This window comes from Nelumbo lutea, chromosome 3 (genome assembly GCF_056320005.1).
Source record: "Nelumbo lutea isolate HS-2025 chromosome 3, American lotus-T2T, whole genome shotgun sequence".
Lineage (NCBI taxonomy): Eukaryota > Viridiplantae > Streptophyta > Magnoliopsida > Proteales > Nelumbonaceae > Nelumbo > Nelumbo lutea.
The window spans coordinates 63526611-63546702 of record NC_142686.1 but is presented as its reverse complement, the minus strand read 5'-3'; the positions used below and the strand labels follow the sequence as shown (position 1 = coordinate 63546702).

At 39.3% G+C, this 20092-nt stretch overlaps 1 protein-coding gene across 4 annotated transcripts in view; it reads left to right on the top strand.

The window, feature by feature from the left end:
- The window catches only part of BGAL9 (beta galactosidase 9), a 150973-nt gene that overhangs the window by 88759 nt on the left and 42122 nt on the right, over window positions 1-20092 (top strand). For all 4 annotated transcript variants that reach the window (XM_088978864.1, XM_088978863.1, XM_088978865.1 and 1 more), the window contains 2 exons: window positions 4804-4914; window positions 9384-9592. In XM_088978864.1, coding sequence (XP_088834990.1) covers window positions 4804-4914; window positions 9384-9592 — 320 coding nt within the window. The remainder of the gene's footprint in view (window positions 1-4803; window positions 4915-9383; window positions 9593-20092) is intronic.

Sequence of the window (20092 nt, the reverse complement as noted above, 5' to 3'; positions counted from 1 at the left end):
GAGATTGTTTGGGTGCAAGGGTATTCTTGTTCTTTTTGTTGTTTTGTATTTGGACACCCATATGAGGGCATACTTTTATTTCTCTCAATAGTATAAAATTCCAAGTTTGAGAAAGTAAACAGTAACTCTCTCTTCTTCTTCTTCTTCTTGTTTTCTTTCTCAATAAAACCTAGATATTGCAACTTGGTATCAGAGCAACTAGAAGGTCGTTGGAGAGTCTTTCTCTACTGATTTTTGCTTGGAGGGTGAGCTGCTGACATCAGACTGCTGCTGGATGACTTTAGCAGTCCATACAGGTGGCGGCGACAATCTCTAAAAATTGTATGGTTTGATTCACCCTGATTTTAGATGAATTTTGGTATATGTCTTGTTGAGGTTTGATGCTTCTGGTGGATTTTTCAAGTGAAAAATCACAGAAATTCCAGATCTGGTTTAAAGGATTATTTCTCTTGTTTGATGGGTTTTTAATCTGCAAAACCTGGTTCTTCTAAGTTGTTTTATACTTTTGGGAATGATGGAAAGTGGTCCCGTATTTTTATAAACCTTAACAAATTTTTGGGAGTTTTTTGCTCCCTCTATTTTACTGCCAATCAACTTTTTGTCCCCTTTTCTAGCCTTTAACCGAGTTTGACCCTTCCTTTTTGGCTTTGTTTGTATTTCGGTTGGGTGTTAGGTGCTCCTTGGTTGCTGAGATAGTTGTTTGTGAGGTATGAAATCACTAAAAGATGTACAGATGCATTTTAGTGTGTTTCCTGGAAATTTTGATGTTTCTAGTGGCATGATAACCATTGTAAAACTTGCTGGGACCAACTTTTTGGAGTGGTCCCAATTGGCTAATCTTACTATCAAATAGAGAGGTAAGTTAGGATTCATTACAGGCAAGGAGGTGAAGCCAAAAATTGAAGACCCTAAGTTTGCAAAGTGGGAACATGATTACTCACTGGCTATGTCTTGGAGGGTCTGTTCAATGCAACCTCACATTGCTCGTAACTACATGTTCCTCTCGACTGCTAAAGATATTTGGGACAAGGTTGTTGCCACTTTCTCATATTTTAACAATATTGCTAGAGTATATTAGTTTAGGAGACAAGCTTGTAGTATGCACTAGAGAGAGAGAACAGTGGCTATGTATTTATCCTCTCTACAATCTATTTGGGAAGAAATGGACCATTTGAAAACTTTCGAGTGGAAGGATCCTATAGATGTCGAGTAGTACAAGAAGTACATTCAGGAGAACAAGGTCTTTGACTTTTTGGTTGGCTTAAATCCAGAGTTTAATTTCACTAGGCAACATATTCTGAGTGCGGACATTGTCTCTTTGGCTACTGCTTATTCTCTTGTGTAAGGGGAAGAAAGTAGAAGGGCAGCCATGATGCAGCCTTCTATTATTGAGCATTCTACCTTTATGTCCTCTAAGCCTAGGCCAAGTGGTAGTAAGCATCCTACTACTTAGAAGTCTAATGATGTCATCTGTAAATATTGTAAGAAGCCAAGGCATACTACGTAAAGATGTTGGAATCTCAATCCTCACTTGAAATTGGACAAGTTTACAATTGGAAGAAAAGGCAATGGTCATTTGGCCATAGTTGGTAATGAGGTTCAATCTTCTAATGTGATCATTCAATCTCATGACTCATCTGACATGATGGATAAACTTCGGAGTCTTCTATTCCACTTGGAAAAGAGTGGGGCATCCTTTTCATCTGGTTTTGGTAATCCATCTTGTGCATATATGCTAACACAGGTACTGCACTTGCTTGTTCCACCTCCAACCCATGGATTGTTGACTCTAGGGCTATTGCCCATATGATTGGTATGCCTACACACTTTACTTCATATAAGTATCACTGGAAAGGGCAAGATTACTGTTGCAAATAGATCTCAAACCCCTATCTCAGGTCAGGGAGAAGTCAAACTTACCCATAACTTTTCCCTTGGATCTGTTCTTCATGTTCCTCAACTGCATAAAAACTTATTATTTTCTAGTTCTCTTACCAAGTCCCATAATTTCTCTATAACCTTTTTTCCTACCCATTGTGTTTTTCAGGATCTGATCATGAGGAAGATGACTGGAAGTGGGCATGAAATCAGTAAAGTCTAGCTTTTTAGTGAAGCTTCAGAATATGGATTGTTGAGCCAGGACAAGTCTTGTTCTAATGAGAAATTGAACCGTTTGCAATTATGGCATTTTCGTTTTGGTCATATGTCTTTTAAGTCTATAAAACTTTTGTTTCCAAATTTGTTCAGTTCAACGTCCAACTTGAATCCTCAAAGTGAAGTTTGTCATTTATCCAAACAATGTAGAACCACATATTTTGCGAGTAATAGAAGAAATGATGTTGCTTTCTATTTCATTCATACTAATGTTTGGGGCTCATATACCATTCTGTGCATAGGTGGGTATAGATGCTTCATTCTCTTCATTTATGACTATACTTGATATACATGGCTCTACTTAATGAAACAATGTGATGAAGTTCCTATGATTGTTCAAAATTTCATGAATATGTGTGAAAACCTAGTTTGATAAAAGAATTAAGATAATAAGATCTGAAAATGCAAAGGAGTACTTTGAAAACCACCTTCGTGTGTTTCTTGAAGAACAAGGCATTATTCACCAGAGCTCATGTAGTCGTATTGCAAAGTAAAATGGGGTTACTAAGAGGAAGAATAGACATGTGGTTGAAGTTGCTTGTGGTTACTTCTATGTCTACTACTTCTTCTTCTCATCCTTGTAGTGAGGGCATTCCTTTGCTTCCACCTCCACCTCTTGTGTATCAGCCCCGATCTTGGCAACAATTCTTCATGACACACAGTAAGAGGGTGGCTCCTGAAGCTGAATGCCCACCACAATCTAATCCCTTGGACTCAGGTAATCTTGAATCCCCTAGTACTTATATTGCTGATCCTGATCTTGATCTTCCTATTGCCCTTCAGAAAGAAAAGAGTACATGTATCAAGTAGCTCATTACTAATTATGTGTCGTATGATGCTCTCTCACCCTCCTATTATGCGTATATTTCTAATCCTCACAGTGTTACAGAAGTAGTGCGGTCTCCTCATTGGAAGGAAGCTATGAACCAAGAGATGGAGGCTTTGATAAAGAACTTGAATTGGGAGATTGTGCCTTATCCTTGCCTCATCCCAAGGATAAGGTTCCAGTTGAGTGTAAGTGGGCATACACTATTAAGCACAGAGCTGATGGTTTAGTTGAAAGGTATAAAGTTTGCCTTGTGGGCAAAGGATATAAAGCTCGCCTTGCTGCTCATTTCCCTTGGCCTTTATATCAGATGGATGTGAAGAATGCATTCTTAATGGGGATCTACAAGAAGAAGTGTATATGGATTTACCTCCTATGGTAAGCTTCGCTAACGGTGATGGGAAAGTTTATTGTTTGAAGAAATCTTTGTATGGCCTTAAGAAATCCCCTAGAACTTGATTTGACAAATTTAGAAATGTTGTTTTAAAGATTGGATTCTCTCAGTCTCAGGCTGGTCAATTGACTATATTGATAGTATATGTTGATGACATTGTTGTGACTGGAGATGGCATCTTAGGTATCTCTTAGTTAAAATCTTTTCTTGCTTCAGAATTTGAGATTAAGGATCTCGGTGGTCTCAAGTACTTTCTTGGAATTGAAGTTGCAAGATCCAAGAAGGGAAATCTTCCTCTCTCAAAGAAATTATGTTCTTGATTTGCTCCATGAAGTTGGGAAATTGGGATGAAAGCCTGCAGAAACTCCAATTGATCCCAATTACTAGTTGAGTATTATTGAAGGAGATGTTCTTCTAGACAAAGGGGCCTTTCAAAGAGTGGTTGGCCGCCTTCTTGGTAAAGGGATGTACTCCAATCATGGGCATCTAATGGAGGGCTGCATAGATGTGGGCTGGGCAGGGTCTATTGATGATAGAAGATCTACATCCGGTTCTTGTGCCTTAGTTGGAGGTAATATTGTTTCATGGAGAAGCAAAAAATAATCAGTTGTTGCTCGTTCTAGTGCTGTGGTAGAATATAGGGCAATGGCCCATGGAGTGTCAGAATTACTTTGGTTGAAGACCTTATTGACTGAGATAAGCATCCAAGCTAATACTCCAATAGACTCTATTGCGACAATCAAGCAGCCATAAACATTTCCCCCAGTCTTGAGCAACATGACCATACAGAACATATCAAAGTGGATAGATCAACTGGCTGATTGTCTCACTACAGGCCTTCATCATGAGGCCTTACAAGCAGAACAGTCCTAGATCTTGAAAAAATAATGCTTGGCCACAAATATTGTGAAGTGAAAACATCACCATACCTTGAAGATAGCTCCAATAAAATTGAAATAAACTTTGCGGAGTTCCAAAAAGTTAGGTGACTCAGAAGAACCTAAACCAGTCTCCCAAAAATCTCCCAACATTTCCAGGTCAATTGAAACACCCAAGCTGTTTTTCTTTTTCTTCTCCATATTTCACTAAAATATAATCTCAAAAAATACCAGAGTTCTCCGATGCACATGTAACTTGCACCATGTCACTGCCAAGATCTGGGTCTTTTATGGCTTGGGGTCCCTTCTGTCCTAATGGTCTGCTAATATCAACGATCATTGTCTTTAATTTTTATATTAATATGTGTATAACATTGTAGCCCCTTGTTAGTAAAATTTAAGAGTGAAACAAGTTTTCTCCTAAACTGGAAGCTCTCAACGTTTATTTACTATTTTGTCTTGATCATGTTAGAAGTCAGACTTGTAAATTTTGTTGCTTTTGTTTTTGGGATAGAAAATAATTCAGCATTTTTTTTATATTTTGATTATAGGTTGGAGTGAAGGGTGAGTTCATGAAAATATATGCTTTAGAAAATACTGAACAAGCAGATTGGATTGAGTTGCCACCAGAGTCAAGCTCATCTATGTTTACCTGGTACAAGGTATGGTTAAACCTGATTACTTTAAGTATTCCAGGCATCACTATTCACATTTAGTCTTTACTAAAAAATATTCATTTTTGAACAACATCAAGAATAGTGTACATTTATTTTTTGATACTTTTGCATTCAAGAAGCTGAAATAAATAGCTAATAAGAAGGGGGGAAATTTTGTCATAAAACAGACACAACCAAAAAGTTCTACAGATTCCATATTCTTTTTCATATTTTAATAAAATTTTATGTTTCCAGTGAAAATGAAAAGAAAGAACAGATAGTGCCACATACTTGTTCCTATACATAATGGTACAATTTGATCCACACATGACATTTTGCTCATGATTTTTGCATCATATGGTGACTATTAACATTTGCATCCCATTTTAACAAAAAATATGATTTGCCTTGGTCATATTATGGAGTTGAGATTAACTATTATTTTGGATCTATTATATCCTATATTTGTTGGAATGGTCCTCTTCGGACATGATCAAGGCCTCCAATCTTGGTTATTTACATTCATCTTCTCACTGATATGGATGATATACATAAAAGAAACTGTTTGTTAGAAAGGAATGGAATATGTTTCAATATATTACATTTTAGATAGCATCTTTTCCTTTCTTAATTTATGTTTATGTTTTAAGCTGAAACTCACAATGTATCTTGGTGATGAAGTAAAAATACCTAAAGGCATAACCATGGTTCATAGTATTGGTGGTATTTGGGAAAATTTCTCCAAAATATCCCCATTTTGCTAAGAGGATATGAATTTTTTTGGGAATTCCTAATATTCATATTTTTCTGAAATGGGAGAGATGTTTCAGCTTTCATCGATAGACTACATATATATGGTTTAAAAGTTTGACATGAGTTGGATGTTTATCAGCTCCTTACTGGTGACATAAAGGCACAACGACAACAACAAAGAGAGCACCTCAATGTTGTGTGATTCTTATCTAGGTTAAGTCCTAAATACGAGTCAGTTCGTGCTCAGATCTTGGGAAGCAATGGATTCCATCTTTATCTAAATTATTTCTCGTATCAGGAGAGTGTTCAAACAACAAAGTGAGGGCACTCCTACATCTGAGAGGTTTACGTTAATCATGGCTAGAGGCAATGGTAAAGGTGTACATAGCAAAGGTATAGGTGTAAAAGTCATGGTCGTGGAAGTAGTAGAGATAGAGGAAGTGCTTGGGGTGTAGGCAGTAGTGGTGGACACAGAGTATGATGTGAATGCAGTCATTGTGGTCATGAAGATACTATCAACTCTAATGTGATCTATGCGGCCCACCATCCAATCGGGCTAACCATGCTTAGTTGGAGAGGACCCTAGTCATGTGACTTCCATTGATGAGAATCTATTTTAGGATTTGGGAAGGAGTAGTTGATATCTATCACATGTGAAGAGTATGAGAAACTTCATCAGTACTCTTCTTCCAATAATATTGCCACACTTGCCCGTTATTCACCTATAGCTTATGCTTCCCATTTTAAGTATACTTTTGGGTAATAGATTCTAGAGCTTCAAACTATAAGATTCGACCTACATCTCAAATTGTTACCCTAGGTTATGGTACCACTTCTTCCATCTCTAGTGCCAGTAATGTATCACTTACTTTTGACCTTACTTTACTTTTTACTTTATAGTATCTAAATTTCCCTCTAGTCTTATGCCTGTCATCAAGTTAACTAAGGCCCTAAATTGCTTTGTCTCACCTATTCCTCTTATTGTGTTTTCTAGGACTCAAAATGGGGAGAATGATTGATTGAGGGCATGAAGTTAGAGAATTGTACTATTTGGATGGTGGTAGTTCATAGAAAACTATTCATTCATCTCTTACACCTAACTAGTGTTACTTTCAGTTAGGTCATCTTTTACTTCTGGTCTTGAAAGAGTTAACTGTCATTGGAATTGGTCACAAAATTGGAGTTTTAGTTGTGTCAACTTAGCAAACACCATACAGTCTCTTTTGTTCTAGGGGGAGATATCAGAGTTTCAAGTCTTTTTACTTTTGTTCGTTATGAGGTCTGGGGCCCCAGTCCTATATCATCTTATAATGGGTCCAATTCTTTTGTAACTTTCATTAATGCTTATTCAAGAACGACATGAATTTATTTAATGAAAGATTGTTCAGAGTTATTGTCTACTTATCTTTCTTTCTATGCTACAAATTGAAATCAATTTGGTGTTTCAATCAAAGTTTTTTCACTCTGATAATGTTAAAGAATATTTTCATACTGGTTTTCAATAATTGTTTTGATTCTCATCTTCATCAATCTTCTTGTTCATTTGCACCACAGCAGAATGGTGTGGCTTAAAAGAAGAACCAACACTTCCTTGATATTGCTCAAACTTTATTAACTCATGTGCCTGTCCCTAAAATTTATTGGAGTGATGTTGTTCTAACTTCTTGTTTCCTCATAATCCCCATATCATCCTCTACTATTGGTTGGAAATCTCCTTTTTGTCTCTTATTCCTTTCCATCTGTTGGTAATTGCTTTGGGGACAAAACAATCCATACAAGATTACCAACTTCAAAGGGTCAGATTTCCTCATTGTTTGTCTACCTAGGATTTGTACGGCCCATAGGTGGTATAGAGTTTTCACCCTAGTGTAAAATTGCAAATGTCCTTGAAATATGAGACAATATTGTTGAATTACAAAGACACATCATCCCTTGATTGTTAGCTCTGTCAACTCCATGGTCTTGGGGGATTGTATCTGCATACTATCTGGTAGGGACTGAGTTTAGTGCTTTGGCTGGGAGCTTTATTGTAGTAGAGCTCTGCCAAAGAGAGAGTAGCATCCCAAGCCTAGGGTGCCTTGCTCAACTCAATGCATAGCAAGGTTCTGACTTTGCGATTCACTACTTTTGTCTAGCAATCAATCTCAGGGTGATGGGAGCTGCTGAATTTTAGTTTGTAAATAAGCCAAGACCAAAGATTCTAATGAACTTGTGATCCCTGTTCGAGAATATAGATTTTGGATGCCATGGAGTCACACAATTTCCTTGAGTATGAGCTAGGCTATGTGCAAGGCGTCGTTGATCTTGCAACTAGGGATGAAGTGGACCATCTTTGAGAATCAATCCATTACCACTAAGACACTATCAAATCCCCATATGGTTCAAGAGAGATTGAGCATGAAATCCATGTTGATGACAACCTATGGGGGAGTTAGAACAGGGAGGTAAGTGTATAGACTAGCATTGGAGGCCTTTGTAGTCTGGAAAATTTGGTGTCGTTTTACATACTTGTCCACATCTAGTTTCTGCTTAGGATTGTAGTACTACTTAGCTATGAGGGAATAAGTTTTGTTTAGACCAATATGTCCTTATGGATCTCCTATAAAATCATTAGTCTCCAAGAACATTTAGGGGTATATAATTAGTTGTCTTTAAATAGATGTCCATCATGTAAATTAAAACTACTACATTCACCTTGGCTAGTGGCGAAAGATGGAGGAGAAACTAGTTTGGTCTATATACATGCCTTGGAAAAAGTCAAAGCCAAAGATTTTGATTTGGGACGTCAATCTACTTAATGCTCACAGATTCTCCCTCTTCAGTTACCCCTCCACATCTTACTTTAGTTCCTTCTATTCCTCTTTGTCATTTTACTCGTATCTCTAGACGTACTGGCTGCTATGGTTTTCCTTAAAACATAGCTTCTTGTCTGTTGTTTTATCCTCCACAGTTATTCCTCACTCATACCAACATGCCATTAGCAGTCCTCATTAAAAAGAAGAAATGGATGCAAAGATTCATGCTTTACATGAGAATGGCACTTGGGATCTTGCTCCCACACCCTTGTGTGCTTCTATTATTGGGAGCTAGTGAGTTTACACTATCAAGTTGAAGTCTGATGGTTCTCTAGATAAATGCAAAGCTTGTCTTGCTGCTCAGGGATACATACAAGAATATGGTATCAACTATGAAGAGATGTTTGCTCTAGTTAACAAGATTACTATAGTTTGTGTTCTCTTGGCCTTGTTTACTGTGCATTCTCAGTCTATTTTCTAGTTGGATGTGAAGAATCCCTTCCTTAATGGTCTGCTAAAGGAGAGTGTATTTGAAACCCCCTCTAGAATATTATAGTGGGTTGGAGGCAGGAGGAACGGGAAGAGATATTTTTTAGGGGATAACATGTCATATTAGCTGTATTTTTCATATGCATAGGGTCCACTATTGATGTATTTCTGCCTCTGGTAGTTTTTCTTTTGGTTTCTATCCCTAAATTTTTACTTGCGTCTTTCTCATTCTTATCAAAACACATTCTGATCTTGCCATCAATTAAAACAATTATCCATTATCTTTTCTAGGCCCCATAGTTTCTTCTAACATAATGTTGCAACTGCACTTAACTAAGTATCTTACATCTTTGCCTCATAAAGACTTTATTTATGGATGCCTGCATATTTTTTTCTGTGTTCTTTCTAACATTATTCTGAAATTATATTTGCATACAGACATATTTTGATGTTGCTGATGGAGTAGATCCTGTTGCCCTGGATCTGGGAACCATGGGAAAGGGCCAAGCTTGGGTTAATGGCCACAATATTGGAAGATACTGGTCACTGGTTGCTCCAAAAGAGGGTTGCCAGAATACCTGTGATTACCGTGGAACCTATAATGAAAGAAAGTGTGCAACAAACTGTGGTAAACCTACTCAAAACTGGTATGTTTCTTCCTACTTTAAGTTCAATGTTAATTTACTTTGCCACTTTCTCTTCCTTCCTTATGTTCTGTGTTTTCTGTATTTGTCCCTGAATGTTTGAAGTGATTCTTAGTCTAAGCAATTAAATCAAGTAGGATATCTTTGTTCTATGGATCCCACAAATGGCCATTTAGTTTTTGCTAGACAGAAGGATTTTTAAATAGCTTTCTTATTTTCTTATTTTTTTTTTATTTCTTTGATCCTATTGTAATAGTATAGGACTGTTGGGCTATAGACAGGTGGAGGTGGAAGGGGGTTCAAAGTTAATTATTTCCAGGGCAAGTTGCAATAGACACATCCCTTGGACTCTCAGGCATGCATTTAGGGAAATGGAAAGCATCACAGAGGACCTCGAAGTTCACTTTAAGTGGGTGAGGACAGAAAATGGGATGGCTGATGCCCTTGCCAAACAAGGGGTGTTGAGGCAGCAACTTTTTTGAACTACCATGTAACTCTGCTCTAGAGTTGGGTGGACATTCTTGTTAACTGAGTGTATTAACTCCAGTTATCAATTTAATAAAATTCTTTTCTGCTGATCACAATAATAGTATAGGACTGTTGTAGATCAACAATTTTATATGGTCCAAGGGCATCTTTGTAAGCATACATATGAATTGCCCTCTCAATAAAGGTATCCTTTAGAGATGGGCATATACATTCAACTAGACCCCTCATAATTGTTTTGTATTCTAATATAAATCTGATTGTAATCTGTCAAAGAAAATAAAAGAAGAGAAGAGAAGAGAAGAGAATAGATGGAGATAAGAAAAGAAGAAAAGAGAGCAGAATTGAAGAAGAATATTTCTTGAAAATACCCTTGTTCTACAAAGAATAAAAAGAGCATATCTCACAAGTCACAACGCATGCCTTTAAGTTGGGTTGTATGTCATGCATACCCGACATGTTACATAACTCCTCGTGGTGCAAGATCGATGCACTCTTTGTAGGTACATCAACCACTTGCTTTTTTGAGCCAACAAAAGGTATGCATATTTCACCCCTTTCAAATCTGTCATGGATAAAGCGTTTGTCAACTTCAATATGTTTCATCCTCTCGTGAATAACTGGGTTATGAGCAATATTGACGGCTGCCATGTTGTTGCAATAAAAAACATTAGGGTCTAAATTCCATATTCCCAACTCCATAAGAAGATTATTTAACCATAGAAGTTCAGCTACCCCTTAAGACATGGCTCTATACTTCGCCTCTGCACTTGACTTTGCTACCACAATTTGTTCCTTACTCTTCAACATGATCAAATTTCCCCTTACAAGGTACAATAACCAATGGTGGATCTCCTATCATCAACAAAAACTTCCTGATTAGCATCAATATAATCCTCCAACCTACCATAACCTTGTTTAGTGAAGAGAAGACTCTTGCCAAGGTGTCTCTTCAAGTAAGAAAAAACTCTTTGCAGCCTTGAAATGAGATTTTTCTGGTGAGTGCATATACTGACTTAAAACACTGAAAATACCATGTTTGACTGGGTGACAAAGAGGTACAGGATCCTCCAAATGAGTCTTCAATACTATTGTACATCCGAAAGTGTCTCACCCTCATAGGTCCCTAGCTTACATTTTAGAACCATAATAGTATCTTCTGGTTTACATCCTAGTTTTCCACTATCCTTCAATAAATCAATGATGTGCTTCCTTTGAGAGATAAAGATTCCTTAACTTCAATACCAAGAAAGTATCTCAATGGTCCAAGATATTTAACCTCAAACTTTGAGGCCAAAATTTATTTTAATTTTTGAATTTCTTCTTCCTAGTTTCTTATAATCACAATGTCATCCACGTATACAATCAAAATGGCAACAAAATCACCCTTTTTTTATGAATAGTGTGTGATCAGTTTGGCACTGCACAAAACCAACTCATTGGATTGTTAAACCTATCAAACCATGCCCCAAGGGATTTTTTTAGGCCATTTAAAGATTTTTTTTTAGACAATGAACTTTCCCTTCACTTGCAGTTGAAAACTGTTTGTTGAACTGAACCTGTCAAGTGAGCAGAGAAGAAGAAGAGGAAGAAGAAGAGGAAGAGAAGAAGAGAAAGGAAGAAATGTTCGAATGGGCATTGTTCATCAGCCGGCCCTGCTCACTTATATAATAACAGTACGTAAAGTTACATAAAAGGACCAGGATGCCCCTGATTAGTGATGGGACACCCAGTCAAATAAGACACTAAATAAAAATAGGCCCAGTAACTAAGGTAGACTTAATACCCAACCCAGGCAAGAGGATAACAAAATATCAGCCGAACCAACATTCGCCCTCAAGCTAAGCATGGATGTCCATCATGTTTAGCTTGCCAAGTAAGTCCAAGAATTTCACTGTGGCTAGCCCTTTAGTTAAGACATCTGCAATCTGCATCTCTGAGGGAGTGTAAGGAATGCAGAGTTCTCCTGAGACTATTCTTTCTCTAACAAAGTGACGGTCTATCTCAATATGTTTTGTTCTATCATGTTGCACTGGGTTATTTGCACTGTTGATGGCAACCTTGTTGTCGCAGTACAACTTGAGAGGACACTCAATCTTTGCTCCCAGTTCATCAAGAAGAATCTTAAGCCACAACAGTTCCGCAACACCATGAGCCATAGCCCAATATTCAGCCTCTGCGCTAGACCTAGCAACTACATTCTGGCTTTTCCTTCTCCATGTAACTAAATTTCCTTCAACAAAGGTGCAGTATCCTGAAGTCAACTTTTTGTCACCCACAGAACCAGCCCAATCTGCATCAGTATATCCTTCAACTTCAATTTTATTGTTTTTTCTGAACAGAATCCCTTTCCCAGGGCAAGACTTGAAATATCTGAGAATCCTTTCTACAGCTTTCATGTGAGGAATTTTTGGATTGTGCATGGACTGATTGACAACATGAAAAGCATAAGCAATGTCAGGACGAGTGAGGGACAAGTAACTTAACCTCCCCACTAGCTTTTGGTATCTTTCCTTCTCAGGGTAGTCCTCTCCTACCGACTCCTGTAGACCATGGTTTGGTTCTATTGGAGTATTTGCTGGCCTGCACCCCAAGATGCTTGTCTCTTGTAGAAGTTCAAGGATGCATTTCCGTTGACATATATAGATGCCCTCTTTGGATCTAGCAACTTCAATCCCTAGAAAGTATCTCAGTTGACCCAGGTCTTTGATTTCAAATTCAGCAGCTAGGACCTCCTTCAGCCTTTTAATCTCTTCCTTATCATCCCCAGTAATTACCATATCATCTATATAGACGATAAGAGCTGTAAGTTTCCCATTTCTCTTCCTTATGAATAGGGTATGATTTGCCCCGCTTTGAGTATAACCATCTTTCTTCATGGCTCCACATAGCTTCTCAAACCAAGCTCAAGGGGACTATTTAAGGCCATATAGTGCTTTTCTCAGTCTACACACTTTCCTGGCAAATTCATAACCTGGTGGAGGATCCATGAATACCTCCTCATGTAGATCATCATTTATAAAGGCATTCTTCACATCCAGTTGATGAAGCTCCCACGAGAAATTTGCAGCTAATGATAGTAGAACTCTGATAGTGTTGAGTTTTGCTACCGGAGCAAATGTTTCTTTGTAGTCAATTCCTTCCTTTTGAGTAAATCCCTTTGCTACGAGTCTAGCCTTGTATCTTTCAATGGACCCATCCTCCCTATGCTTCACAGTGAACACCCACTTGTATCCAACAGTGCCTTTCCCTTCTGGTAGATCTACTAATTCCCAAGTCTCTGCTTTCATTAAGGCCTTCCTTTCTTCATTCATAGCCTCTTTCCACTTTGGACCAGACACTGCCTCTGAGTACCTAGTAGGAACATGCACAGAAGAGAGAGCAGACACAAAAGAACAATAACGAGGGGACAAATTTGAGTAAGACACAAAATCAACAATGGGGTGTCTGATAGTACAAGAACGGGTAAACTTACGAAGGACAATCGGAAGATCCAAGTCAGAGGAATTGATAGGATTACCTTGAGTTACTGAGACAAGTTGATCTGAGTCCAATTGGTTGCTGTCATGAGTTGGAGGACTCTACTTCCTTCTATTGTAGGTGATTCTGATATCTTTCTGTTGCCTGCTGGAGTCTTTAGTAACAGTTGAAAAACAGTCCACTTAATGTATGGAACTGTTTGAGATTAGATGCAAACCAGAAAATAAACAAACAAGAGAGGAAAAGAAGAGAGAGCTGGCGGCAATGAGTGTTAGAGAGTAAGAGGTTCGAACATAACCTCTCTCTAACACTCTAAACATCTTATTAATAAGTTAATCTTTGACAAATTGTAGAGAGGCCCTTGAGTGGGCAGGAAAATACAAAAACAGAACATTACAGAGTATGGGCCCAGAATAAGGCCCACAACAGAGAGAAACATAACATAAAATGACAGTCTATGGGCCATTTGGCCCATCTTCTCTACACTCCCCCTCAAGCTGAGCATAGATGTTAATCATGCCCAACTTGCCAGTGTCATGTTGAAGCCTTGCCTTGGAATGCCCAACTTGCCAGTGTCATGTTGAAGCCTTGCCTTGGAAATGCCCTTGGTGAGGAAATCTGCCAATTGTCGTTCAGAAGTAATGAATGGAAGACACACTTCACCGGAGGAGACTCTTTCTCGAATAAAGTGTCTATCAACCTCAATATGTTTGGTTCTGTCATGTTGTATCGGGTTGTGAGCAATGTTGATGGCAGCCTGATTATCACAGTACAACATCATGGATTTGTCATGATCAATCCCAAGTTCTTCCATTAAGGACTTTAGCCACAACAATTCCGAGACTCCATGTGCCATGGCTCTATATTCTACTTCTGCGGAAGGTCGGGCCACAACTGATTGTTTCTTACTCCTCCAAGAGACAACATTACTAGCCACCAGATTGCAATACCTTGAAGTAGATCTTCTATCATCAATATTCCAGCCCAATCAGCATCAGTATAGGCTTCAAGTTTCAGATGACCATGCTTGGTAAATAGGATTCCTTTTCCTGGAGAGCCTTTCAGATAGCACAAAATCCGTTCTGCTGCTGCCATATGGGTATCTCTAGGAGCATGCATGAACTGGCTAATGCAACTGACAGCATATGCAATATCTGGCCTAGTCATGCACAGGTACAGAAGCTTCCCAAGAAATCTCTAAAAGACCCCTTTGTCTTCCAACAAAGTTCCATCCGAAGTTGAAAGTTTGTGACTCGTATCAATAGGAGTTGTAGCTGGTCTTGCACCCATTTTTCCAATTTCAGACAACAAATCAAGAACATATTTCCTCTGGGAAATAAGAATCCTATCCCTGGATCTGGAAACTTCTATGCCAAGGAAGTATCTCAACTCCCCTAGATCCTTAATCTCAAATTCTGTACGGAAGAAAGACTTAAGGGCCAGAATGCCTGAGGCATCATCACCAGTCACTATAATGTCATCAACATACACTATGAGATACACTGCTAGAGATCCACTTTTCTTCACAAAAAGAGTATGATCTGACTGTGTCTGAACATTGCCGAATTTAACAAGTGCAGCTCTAAATCTCTCAAACCAAGCTCTAGGAGATTGTTTGAGGCCATAAAGAGATTTCTTCAGTTTACATTCTTTTCCTTGCATATCTTTCCCATACATTCCTGGAGGAAGACACATGTAGACCTCCTCATGTAAGTCACCATTCAGAAATGCATTCTTTACATCTAACTGATAGAGAGGCCAATCAAAGTGAGCTGCCAGAGATAAAAGAACCCTCACAGATTTCATCTTAGCAACAGGGGCAAAAGTCTCCAGATAGTCAATCCCATGTCTGTGTGTAGCCTTTTGCAACAAGTCTGGCCTTGTACCTCTCAGTAGTCCCATCAGCCCTGTATTTAATGGTAAAAACCCACTTGCAACCAACTGGATGAAAGAATGGTAGGATCCATCTAATGGACGCCATGAAAGGTGTGGAATGAGTGGGCGAATTTCAAAAAAAATTTCCTACCTTCTTCCAACTGGGAATCATATTCCCTAAATTTAGAATACATTATACTTGATCCGGAGAAACAATATCTCCCAAAGATGGTGTTCACGCCCAAAGAAGAAACCAAGATCCACTCCTGCCGAAGATGACACAACTGTGGATGGAACGGAACCAGCAGGGTGCGTCCTACACACTGAATTCTTCACAAGAATCCTCTGGAAACCTTGAACACCGAATCTTTTTGTCTTTCTTGCAAGACTGTTGTCAAGAACTGATTTCTTGACTCCCTGTTACTACAAAGATCCAATCTTCCAACAGGGAGTGGCGGCGGCTGGAGGAGGAGAAATCCAGGGACGAAGAGGGCAGAACTATTTCTTCTCTCTGGAATCTGTGAGAGATCTGATCTCAATTCGCAGGATGTGTTTCTTGCTTACTCAAACCCCTAGTTCGAAATCTGATATTTCTCCTAGGGTTTTCTCCTCTTTCTTCTTGATTAAGAAACCTCGCAATAATTTTGGGAGTTATCCCAATCCAAATCAGTATTTGGATAGGGGTTAATCTTAATCCTATCTGTAGATTAAGTTAGTTAGCTCCTGATCTTATCAAGAGGTTACCAGATTCAAATCTAATTTGAATTTGGTCTCTTAGAGTGGATAAGGTTAAAGATCCAATCCTTTTACTAACATTAATCTCAGATTCGCCCCATGAACAGGTGATCATATCAGCCCAGTTCGAAATGGGCTTTTGGCCCATTAAGTGTTCAGTGTTTAACCAGTTTCCAATCTGCTGCCCAGTTGGATTTCTTTGTGTGGCGTGGGACCCAAACATTGATCTGCACACCCAACCGAATTCACTGAAAGACTCAATGACCCCCTTGAGCCTATCACATGGACCCTATGGGCCCAACACTTACATTAAGTGGTCCCTGGCCAAACCATCTTATAAAACCCAGGGACTGTGGGCAGGTGCAAGATTAACCCATCAGGTATTATCCTAAATGATCTTACACTTAACCTCTCAGCCCTTAATGATCAAGCACTGCCCGACAAGAGAAGACCTCTCCCTCGGCTGCAAGGAACAGTGCCGCACTCTCCACTCACATGGATCTCGGGAATTAAAACCTTGTGCAAATCTTTTGAAACCGTACACATACATATATATATATATATATACATATATTAATTTTGCAAAAACAAAATTCCAACGATTGAAATCAACTGCCGGCAGTTTGGTTTCCATCAGAGAGAGTGCATTCCCGATCATTACCATTGTCCGACAAAGGGGCTATTCCTGTCACTATGACCACTCACTCAGATGAATTCTCAGATTGCCCCAACATGTCCAGGTTTTGACCCCCACTAAGGATCTCACTGATTGACACATCAAAGACAACCCGATCCGACACCTAGTGATGTGTCATAATCGAGTCTAGGGGTCAGGTGGAACTTTCCAGTTTTGCCCATCTGTCTCCAAGGTCTAGGGCAATACTGGAAATCTGGTCCGGTTCAAGGGTTCAAGCAATCCCATACTGCATGTGCCTTGGGTCTTACCCTGATGGCCGAAACAAGCCATCCCAACACCTGGTGGCACGTCAGCATTAGCCTTGGCAGGATAAATCTCCCCAGACTTGTCCAATGGCTGTGAACATTTAAAACTAACACAAGTTTCTATAAGTGTCCAGTTTTAGGGTCTTACACAGAATTATACCAAACAACATGAATTAAACATGCACTTTAATTTATTTCCACTAAATAACAAAAGTACATCAAATCCGATTGAAGCTAAGGGCATACAAGACTGTCTAACATTGGATCCTTCCCTTCAGGCAAATCCACCACCTCCCAAGTATCATTTTCATGTAGAGCATCAATTTCAGTCTGCATGGCATCTCTCCATTCTGGAATCCCAAGACCTTCTGATACAGACCTAGGAATGGGGTTAGAAGCAACTGAAGAGAGGTAGGCACAGTATGAGGGGGAAAGTAGGTCATAAGAAAGGTGTTTGGAAATGCAATGTGCAGTACACTTCCGCTTTCGTTTCCTAACAGCAATGGGGACATCAAGATCTGAGAAGGATGATTCCAAGGGAGCTGAAGCAGTACCTGTTATCTCATTTGTGATTGGGAATGTATGAGCCTCATCTGTTGTAAGGGAAACCACTTGCTCATTCTTGGATCTCTGCCTATGATGCACTTTGGGATTATGGGTAGGATGAGGAGGTAACGAAATAGGAGCACTAGGACAAGAGGAATGAAGTGGTTGATCCTCCTTTGATTCATTTGGTGAGGATACAGGTTTGTGAAGAGACTCAACTGGGACAGGAAGGGGAAGAGCAAAAACTTGTGACAGACTATCCCCCTGTTGACAATGTCCTTCCTGAGTGGAACCATAAAAAGGAGAAAGTTCATCAAAGGTAACCAAGGAAGATGCATTTGTGGGCTTTTGGTTCAAACTTATGTCTCTGCACACTTGGAATGTGAACATAACAGGTACAACCAAACACACAAAGAGGAATTGGGAAGAGATCTTTGTCTGGATGAAGAAGACTGAAGGGGGATTTAAACCCTAAAACCCTGGATGGCATACGGTTTATGAGATAGGTAGCAGTAAGTACAGCATCACCCCAAAATCTTGTGGGAACATGTGAGGCAAATAAAAGGCTCCTTGCAACTTCAACAATATGTCTATTTTTTCTCTCAGCAACTCCATTTTGTTCAGGGGTTCTAACACAAGAGCTTTGGTGAATAACCCCCATGTCAGAGAGATACAAGGATAAACTCTTCTCAAAATACTTTCTTGCATTGTCAGATCTGAAAACCTTAATTCTGGTATCAAATTGAGTTAAAACAAACTCATGAAATTGCCTCACAAGTCTCGGGACTTCATTTCGGGATTTCATTAAGTATATCCAAGTGAATCTAGAAAAGTCATCAATAAACATGATAAAATATTTGTAACCCCCCATAGAGGATAAGTGGTAAGGCCCCCACACATCAGAGTGTACAATATGAAAAGGAAAAGAATATCTTTTATTGCTCACAGGGTAATTTTTCCTACAATGCTTTGACAACTGACATGACTCACAATTGAGACTGGTCACACTGACTCTCTTAAACAGTTTGGGAAGCAAATGACTTAAAGCAAGAAAAGGTAAATGACCCAACCGACAATGACTCAACTTAATTTGACTAATAGACTCTGAAGAAATAGAACCAAAAGCAACATTCTTGGGATGATCAAAGCACTGGCCACGGGTGTCGAGCAAGTATATTCCATTCGCTTCATGGCCACTCCCAATCATCTTCCGAGACTTCAGGTCCTGAAACACACAGTGAGAAGGGAAAAAGGTTACACAACAATTCAATGACTTGGTCAAGCTACTTACAGATAATAAGATGGTATTTTACTTTGGTACATGAAGAGTAGAAGATAAGAGTATGGAGTCTGTAGGCTTGACAGTTCCCTTGCCAGAAATAGGGGCAAGAGAACCATCAGCTAAGGTGATTTTGTCATGACCAGGAAGCAAATCATATGAAACAAACAAAGTGGAAATGATTGTCATGTGATCAGAAGCACCTGAGTCTATGATCCAAGGGATCTTGGGATTACCTGAGGTGGATGTATGGTTAGTAGAAGCCCTTATACCTGAGTGAGCAAATGCGGTGGTGGCTGGACTTCCAGAAGGGTTGGATGATGAAGTTACACCTTCAAGCTGGCTGATCATCTTTCCAAACTTCTCATATTCAGCTTTCATGGCTGCCAATTGTGCATTGGCAGATTCAACCTCTGTATCTGTACTTGTGGCTGCAAGTGCACTTCCTGTCTTTCTGATATCATTCTTCTTCTGGAATCGGATAGGGACAAGACTGGGATGCAATTTCCAGCACTTGTCCTTGGTCTGTTTCGGCTTCTTGCAATATTCACACACCACCTCCTTCTTTCTTGTGCCACTGGGAGCTCCTGTAACCCCTTTGGGTTTAATTCCCATATTTGCAAAGTGATCATTGGTACTGACTCCTTGAACTTGCACTTGCCTCCTACTTTCTTCACTGTTGACCAAAGCATATGCTTGAGACAATGAAACATCTTCCTTGGACAAGATGTTTTGCTTTGTAATGTCATATTCAGAATTCAGCCCTGTCAAGAACTCAAAGACCCTATTCCTTTCAACCAATTTCCTGTATGTTTCAGCATCCTTAGGGGTATCCCATGTCACAGCCTCTATCAAATCAATCTCTTGCCATAGAGATTTTAGGGTTGAGAAGTATGCTGCAAGTGACTTCTCCCCCTGTCTTAGATTCTTCACATCACTTCTCAGTTTGTAGGCTCTGGCAACATTCAACTTCTGAAAGTATATGCCACACATATTGCTTCCAATCTAGTTTTTCACGAAGAACGAAACATGGTATCAGAGCTCTAATCTTTCGCCTGGTTACAGCCGCCGCTTCATCTTCTACTCGTATCCAACTCTTTTTCTTCCTCTTCTATCTTGGTTGCTGCAAAGAAACCCTAGGGTTGGTCGTAGAAAACAGC